Genomic DNA, 7,791 nt, shown 5'->3' on the forward strand with positions numbered 1-7,791 from the left:
ACTAACGGGATTGAGGAAAACACATAACCTAGAAATCTCGAGTTCAAGTACGCCAGCCCCCCCACAGCCCCCTCCCAGGACAACGTTCCATTGCTGGGAAAGGTTTCGATTCTATTGGATTAAGGATACCGCATGCTTGGGGTAGTGAAGTGCTGGGATCGTCATTCGCCGATGAATGAATACTTTCCAGCATTGGACCAGCAGTGACGTATTCTTACCGACGCCATTTAGATCGTTACAAAACAAGGCAGTAGGAACAACGACACATTGCAATTCATTCAAAACTTCGTCAGAAACGCTCGACGAGATTGTTACGTCACTAAGCTACGCGGTCGCTCCTTTTCGACTTGCCAACCGCCAGCGCAAAGGCATCCGAAACTTGCCATCTTGGAGAACCGAGGACTAATAGTGTCGGTAGCGGTACCCGTACCCGCCGTAGCCGTAGTTCGGGTAGCCACCATATCCGTAGTTCGGATAGCCATAACCATAGTGCGGGTAGCCGTAGCCGTAGTGCGGGTAGCCGTAGCCATAGCCGTAGCCACCGTAGCCTCGGTAGTAGTCTTCCTTATCATTCGGCGCCGCACCTTCGGGTGGTCCTTGCGCCGGCGCAGCCTCGGGATTGGCAGCAGGGTCATTTTCAGCCGCAGTGGCGAACGCCGTCGCGGATGCCAGCGCAGCAACAATCGCGAAGATCTTCATCTCGATTGAGGTCTGCTTGCGGAAGCTTGACTTGACTTGACTTGCACGGGACGCCCAATTGCCGAATGAGCACATTGATGAGCAGGAAGCATTTCTGGGAAAGGAAAGGTTATCGGGTGACACAGTTAATGGTCGCAAGCCTTTAGCCTTCTCCAAGTGCAACAACAGCGGTAACTTACTGTGGTCCGAAGTAATTTATTCGCGTGGATTCGTTCGCGCACCTTCGAGCAACACCGCCCCTTAACCTGTCTCGCACCTAAGCGGAGGATACCACGTCATGTAATTTATTAACTTTACCAAGTATTAAGGTTTAGAAGCAATTTGTATCAACTTTACCGAGTATTAAGTTTTAGAAGAAGGACTGTATTTTTGTTTCTTGTTCAGTTTAATTAGTGCATTTTTCATAATATAAATTATCAGTTGGGAAATTGACCCCAGAGAATAAGTATTCGCCTAAAGACTTCCTACAAAATCCAGAACTTCCCGTGTAAACACCGCATTAGTGTCAATCGAGCGAGTTTGGCAAGATTCTACACTAGTGCTATCTCAGTCGACTACGTCATTAATCCCGTGTTGCGTCTTAGCGTTGGAAACGCGAACATTGATTGACAAATGATTAAGGTGAACGCATATCATCGGTTTGGGCTCCGATCTTCGTGGTGAACTGCGCAAGCAAGCCCTTTAGACTTCGGCTTCAGCGCGAACACGGAAGCTGGGACAACTCCATCAGCACAACAAACACGGTAGCTTGATCGACGCCTACGAAGCAGGCGCAGCACCCACTCCTGCTCCTCCCGCAGGGGCGAGCGCCGACACAGCCGCCGGAAGTGCCGCACCCAGCAGACCTGTCGCATGACTGGCCAACCCACTCACGTCACCGCTCGCCGCCGACGTGATGAGACCCGCAGCGTTGGAGAGAACCGCCGGGTTCGAGACGAGACCCGACAGCAAACCGAAGAGGTCCTCCGTCGACATGGCGGCGACGGCAGGATCCACCGAGCTCGGGTTCTTGGACAACAACTCCTTGATGTTCTTGGCGAGCTGCATGCGCTCGTCCGGGGTGGTGACGCTCGGTTGGTTGGCCGCCGTGACAAACGACACGAAGTAGACCAGCGCAAGCGCGATCGCAACAATGGGCATCTTCATGGTGACCGGGAGGGAGAAGCGGGAACTGGGTCGGCTTGAGTGGTTCGAGTCCAAATGAACAATGACAGCGGTCTGAGTGTGCCTGTGCTAACGGGATTGAGGAAAACACGAAAAATCTCCGGAAGTATTCACGAGGATAAACCCTAACTGCCAAGTTCAAATGCGTAAGACCCCACAATCTGCCTACCGCCTCATGCTTTAAAAAAACAATTTGCTGCACGTGATACATTTGAAGGTACAAAGCCTCTTCATTTTCCAGTCAAACGAAAAAGTTTTCGATTTCAATGTTAGGATAAACGCAACTTGATCTCTGTGGTGAAAGTGCACACAGAACACCACACGTGTCGGATGCCAACCGGTTAAAGGCGTTTCCCCTGCTTACGACGACGGCGACGTAGCACCAGACGCAAAGGCCGGCGGAGAGTTATCCGCAGCAGAGCCCATCGCGGTACCAGACATGGGAATCTGCCGCATCGTCGGTCTGTTCACGTTGAATCGAGTCGCCACTGGGGTAGGCGGCGCCATGACCGCAGGAATCGCCGCAGTGGCAGCACCAACCGCGTAGCCTGTCGCCGCCGCGGGATTGCGTTGAACGGCCGATAGGATGGAATTGATAACGTTGGAGATCACCGCCGGGTTCGTCGCGACATTCGCCGTCGTGCCGCTGGTGTTGCCGTTGTCCGGCTCGAGTTGCTCGAGTTGCTCGAGCACGAAGTTAGCCGCGGCCGGGTCCACCTCCTCCGGGTGCGTAGCCAGCTTCTCCTTGATGATCTTGACGAGCTGCACGCGGTCGCTCTTCGACAAGAGGATGTTGCTCTTGTTCACGATCACGTTGTTGTTCTTGGCGTCGAACGTGTTGGTGATGACTCCGACAGGCACGGACACCAACGTACCGCGAAGCCCGGGGGTCGTAACCTGGTCTGAGGTCATCCCAGCGTCCATGGTGGCGTGTTCATCAGTAGCCGTCGCGAACGACACGAGGCAGACCAGCGCAGCAACGATCGCAGCAATCTTCATGGTAGTTGTAGTCTTGCAACAGATAGGCCGACTTAAGTGGTTGGAGTCCAATTGAACAATGCCGCCGACGTACCTGAAACAGAACAGCGTATGAATCCAAGAAAGCACGAAGAAGTACGTACACACACATTAGCATCGAAATCTCCAACAAACTCTCCAAGATCAAAACCCGGAAATTCTGGTGAAAAGTGACCTCTCCATTTAACAAGAACACGAATCCAATTCACCCACGTGTATGAGTTGATCCTTAGACACTCTGCACACTGTGGAGCTTGAGTTCGATTCCATCGTCGTCAGCGGCGTCACTGGCATCAACGACATCGGGGGACTTTTCCTCAGGTGTGGTGGCGGAAGGCGAGTCACCCAACGGAGAACTGTGCAGGGCATTGGATCTGGGGGTGAACTCGAATGTCGTCTCCTTGGAGCCGTCCTCCTGCGTTTTCTCTTCCGTCGGCAACTTGCCCTTCAGGTACATGTAGTCGTTGTACGCGTTACGGTACTTGCGGTGGATGATGAGGATCCCCATCATCAGAAGCAGAACCACAAAGCCAATCACGACAATCGCCACGTAGACCGAGTAGAGAGCCTTCGTGTCGAGAACCACGGCGCTTTCCGTGCACGTCGAGATAGAGTCCGTACTCGCCGATTCAGAGCCACCGTAACACGCCAGCTTGCGGGAATACGAAACCAATTGCTCACCGCCGTTGCAAGTCGACCGAAGCTCGTTGAAGTAGTCGTCGTCACACACAGGGCAGGCGTACGCAGTCTTCCAGACGATGTCCCAGTTGCACCTGTCATCGTCTTGAGATGCTGACGCTGGTTTGCTTGTGGTTCCTAAATAAAAAAATGTAAAGCAAAACCGGTATCAGTATTGTGTTTTCAATTCGTGCAATACATGCAATCGTCTCTTACCGCTGTTGAGGTCACACTCAAAGTTGAACGTGGTGGAATATGTTTTGCCATTGACACACGGCGAGCCATTCGTAAAGGAGACCTTCACACCTGCACCGGATTCCAGCGGTAAGATGTCCATGTGGCTACCACCGTTCACGAGACTCCATTGCTGCATTACAACCAAAAGTCAAAGAAAGGTTAGTGATGAGCGCAACATTCGAAGGATGAATGCATAGCTTACCGCTGGGGCTGAGCACATGACATTGCCGTACACGCCACTGTTCTGCTGGAAGTAGTTGCCAGCTTCGCGTGGGTTCATCATGCTGGCGAACACCACGTATGCAATCTCCGAGGTGGTATCCACCTCCTGGTCCACAACCTGCCCCGGCACCTGCTGCATCCAGCTACTTCCAAGAGGACGGAAGAGACCCGAAAACCAGTAGTTTTGCTTGTCAGCTTGGAAGGCCAGCGAAGACTCGACGGGCTTCGTGGACTGCAGGCTCGTCGAGTTTCCATACACCGTGTCGTCCAGAATCCAGCTCTCGTTACCCCAGACAAGCGCCTCCAAGAGCGATAAGTTGTAAGTCACTTGCAGACCACCAAGCGCTGAAGTTACTTCGGCAGTAGACGACGACGAAGACGGCGACAACGTCACCGTGTCCGAAGTCGCACTAGCATTGAGCGTAAGGGCCTGAGGAGCTGAACAAGCCACAGCACCGGGGCTGCTGTACGTGTTTTCACCACACGGAGTGCACTTCGCAGCGCCTTCCTTCGAGTACGTGTTCGCGGGGCACAATCCGCATGCCACGATTCCAGTCGAATCCCCTACTTCAGCAAACGAACCGGCAGGACAAATGCGGCAGCCGTACATTTGCGTGTCGTCGTTTGGGGTGACGGGCTCATACCCTGAAGGGCACTTATCGCAGTTAATGCCGGCACCTTCTTGGGTGCCCATGAATCCAACGTACGTCAACTTGGCTTCGATAGCACGCTTGGCCTCAATACTGGTCGCGCGCACCACGAAAGCGAATTCCTTGACAGTTGCAGTCGAAACGTTGATAGACACAAGCTCACTGAACGTGCCGTTCTCACCACCATGAAGCAGGTGAACAACGCTCTTGTCCTCGCCGGCCGCACTGCTGTCGTCGTCACTGCTGCTCGGCGAACTTGAAATCTCTAGCGCCTTTTTAGTTTTCTTATTGCTCTCGCCAGCATCTCGGATTTCCAGCTCAACCCAAGCTCGAGCGCCTTCGTTTTCGAACGTGGGGACTCCGCTCAACTTGTACGTGATGTTCAGCGAGCCCGAGTGCGCAAACGGCACGTGGAAAGTCAACGGTGAACGGCTCGGTCGGCTCCAGCCGCTAGAATCTTGGTCCTTGCTGGTGTGCTGGGAAAACAATATCCCGGTCTTCGTGAGCTTCCAACCAACGTGCTCCGCTGTCTCTGCATCAAAAATCTGCGGCCAGTTACTCCACGCGTCGGGTGTTCCTGCTCCGTACTCCAGCGCGTTCACCACCACCGTGCCAGCAGGACAGGCCTTACACGTGCCCGAGGCGGTCAATGCCTGACCGGTACCGCAGGCCTCGCATCCGTTCCCTTCCGTCAGCTCGTAGCCGCGTGCGCAGCTCGCACACTCAACGCCCTTCTGCGGGGCGGGGAGTTGGATGCTTCCCTGCAATCTCGTGTCACACGTCTGCGGCTCACTCCACGAGTACGTGACATCGCGAGCGCCGTTCTTACAGGCAGTGTACGTCTCCTCCAGATCGTCCATCGAGCAGGCACGCTGCTCGACGCACGACGAGATGCCGATCGAGCCCTTCGGCGCGTACGTGTCGGGCGGACACGAGTAGCACGTGAAGTCGAGCTCGCTGTTGGACTTGGCGTCCGCGTACTCGTTCGGTCCGCAGAAGGCGCACAGCGAGCCGCCGCTGTTGGTCATATCTCCTCCGCACGTGTGGCAGTGCAGGTCGGACCAGGCCGTGCCCACCACCTCGATCACCTTCAAGTAGGCTTTGTCCTCCCCGGCGTCGCCCGCGTAGTCCTTCATGTAGTTCCACGCCAGCGTGTGCGCGCCGGCCGAGACCTGCACGACGGCCTCCTTCCAGCCGTCCGACTGCGACACCAGCTTGGCGCCTTCGTCATCGTCGATCTGGAACATGAGTCCGTCGTAGGGCTGTTCAGCGTCCACCCGGTACTTGTAGGTGACCGACCCGTCCCGAACGAAGGTGGCGCTGACCCGCAGCGTGGAATAAAGTCTCGAGCCTTCGAAGTTCTGCATCACGCCCGAGTTCTCGCCCGACGAGATGTAGGACCCGTCGGCGGACGGTACCCACGGGTTGCAGTTGTGCTGCCACTGACCCGTGTACATGTTCTGGGTCATGCAGTCGGTTTGCAAGTCGGCGGAAAGCGGGGAATTCCACGCATTGGTGCGCTGCGAGAAGAGTTTACCCCCTCCCAGCGAGTACTTGCCCTGCGGACAGCGCTCGCAGCCCGATACAGGCACATCACCGGAAAAACTGTAGCCATGAATGTAGGGATAAGGAAACTGGGTGTAGCCATGATGGTAGGGTGGGTAGATATACTAGGAACGTACTTGGCGCCGAGGTAGTAGCCTTTATCGCACTGCACGTCGCAACGGAGACCGTGCACTGGAGCTGTGAGCCATAACACACATAAAACCCAAGTATACGTGGGTACACATGTCAGTCACCCAAGATGAATAAAACCCACAATGGTTTTTTTTCGCAGTTTGCTTACGTTTCGCGAGCACCTGGTTCGTGCTGTTTGCTAAACACGTGCCCTCTGCCTTCAGGTAGTAGAAGAGCGTGCGCTCGTCGTCCACGCAGTCGCTGAAGCCATAATGGAACTTGGGCCCGGCCGCCAGCGTTGAGCCCGCCGCTGAGGCCGCCGCCAGGAGCCAAACCGCCGCCCGCATCGCCCGCCACGAGAGACTCGCGCTTCGATCTTGAGATGTGGGGACTGACACGCGTGATAGCGCCGGATGTACCCAACCTTTACACCAAAAACACGCTGAATAATCAGGAGCTCGCTTAAGTGCGAAGGTAGCCATGATGACCAAAAAAGGTAAGTTGAAGTGGAAGAATGGGGTCACCCCGGTATTGGGAATTGGGATTTAAACGAGCACGTTATGACACGTTGGCGCTCCTTGCACTAGCTATTGTAGTGCGAGAGATGGAATGACCGTGGGTCTAGTGGTGACCGCCGTGGCCGTAGCCGTAGCCGTAGTTGCCTCCATGGTAGCCGCCGTAGTTGCCGCCGTAGCCTCGGTAGTTCCCACGGTAGCCGTAGCGGTAGTCCTCACCAACGTCGGGAATGGACTCGGGAGCGACGTTGTCGGCGAGAGGTTCCTCAGCTGCGACGAGAGCAGCCACGTAGACCAGCGCAGCGATGATAGCGAAGGTGGTCTTCATTGCGAGAGTCGGCGTTCGGTTCAGAGGGTGGCTTGAGAGGAAGGCGGTCGATTGAACAGTGAGCGAACTCGTGAGACTAACGGCGGTGGCACCAACAGCAACCGAGAGCTTTTCGGCGAGAGGGCTAACGGCGTGATAGTTTTTGACCATTAGCTGTGTCATCCACCAAGCTCTTCCTTTTCCAGAAATGCTCGGGCCCTTGATCCGCTCATTCGGCAATTGGACGTCGCGCGCGCAAGTCAAGGCAAGTCAAGTCAAGCTTCCGCAAGCAGACCTCAATCGAGATGAAGTTCTTCGCGATTATTGCTGCGCTGGCATCCGTGACGGCGCTCGCCACTGCGGCTGAAAATGACCCTGCTGCCAATCCCGAGGCTGCGCCGGCGCAAGGACCTCCTGAAGGCGCGGCGCCGGAGGACTACTACCGCGGGTATGGTGGCTACCGCTACGGCTACGGCTACCCGCACTATGGCTACGGCGGCTACCCGCACTACGGCTACGGCGGCTACCCGAACTATGGCTACGGTGGGTATGGGTACCGCTACCGACACTATTAGCCTTTGGTTCTCCAAGATGGCAAGTTTCGGATGCCTTTGCGCTAGCGGTT

General features: G+C 55.4%; 4 protein-coding genes across 4 annotated transcripts; 1 reads left to right on the forward strand and 3 right to left on the reverse strand.

The window, feature by feature from the left end:
* Positions 1-2,223: 2,223 nt before the first annotated feature.
* IUM83_17068 (uncharacterized protein) lies at positions 2,224-2,787 on the reverse strand (the record flags this gene model as incomplete). The annotated part of the gene is made up of 1 exon (XM_067941994.1): positions 2,224-2,787. One exon carries the CDS (start codon positions 2,785-2,787, stop codon positions 2,224-2,226), a length of 564 nt encoding a protein of 187 aa, XP_067792530.1.
* Positions 2,788-3,109: 322 nt separating this feature from the next.
* IUM83_17069 (Fibrillin) lies at positions 3,110-6,691 on the reverse strand (the record flags this gene model as incomplete). Its single annotated transcript, XM_067941995.1, has 5 exons — positions 3,110-3,696; positions 3,775-3,925; positions 3,998-6,272; positions 6,350-6,410; positions 6,514-6,691. 5 exons carry the CDS (start codon positions 6,689-6,691, stop codon positions 3,110-3,112), a joined length of 3,252 nt encoding a protein of 1,083 aa, XP_067792480.1.
* Positions 6,692-6,965: 274 nt separating this feature from the next.
* IUM83_17070 (uncharacterized protein) lies at positions 6,966-7,187 on the reverse strand (the record flags this gene model as incomplete). The annotated part of the gene is made up of 1 exon (XM_067941996.1): positions 6,966-7,187. The coding sequence occupies one exon, from the start codon at positions 7,185-7,187 to the stop codon at positions 6,966-6,968; it is 222 nt and encodes a 73-aa protein (XP_067792488.1).
* Positions 7,188-7,471: 284 nt separating this feature from the next.
* Positions 7,472-7,741, forward strand: IUM83_17071 (uncharacterized protein; the record flags this gene model as incomplete). The annotated part of the gene is made up of 1 exon (XM_067941997.1): positions 7,472-7,741. One exon carries the CDS (start codon positions 7,472-7,474, stop codon positions 7,739-7,741), a length of 270 nt encoding a protein of 89 aa, XP_067792473.1.
* Between the last annotated feature and the right edge of the window lie 50 nt (positions 7,742-7,791).

The sequence above is a fragment of the Phytophthora cinnamomi genome (genome assembly GCF_018691715.1).
Source record: "Phytophthora cinnamomi strain GKB4 chromosome Unknown Contig34, whole genome shotgun sequence".
Taxonomy (NCBI): domain Eukaryota; phylum Oomycota; class Peronosporomycetes; order Peronosporales; family Peronosporaceae; genus Phytophthora; species Phytophthora cinnamomi.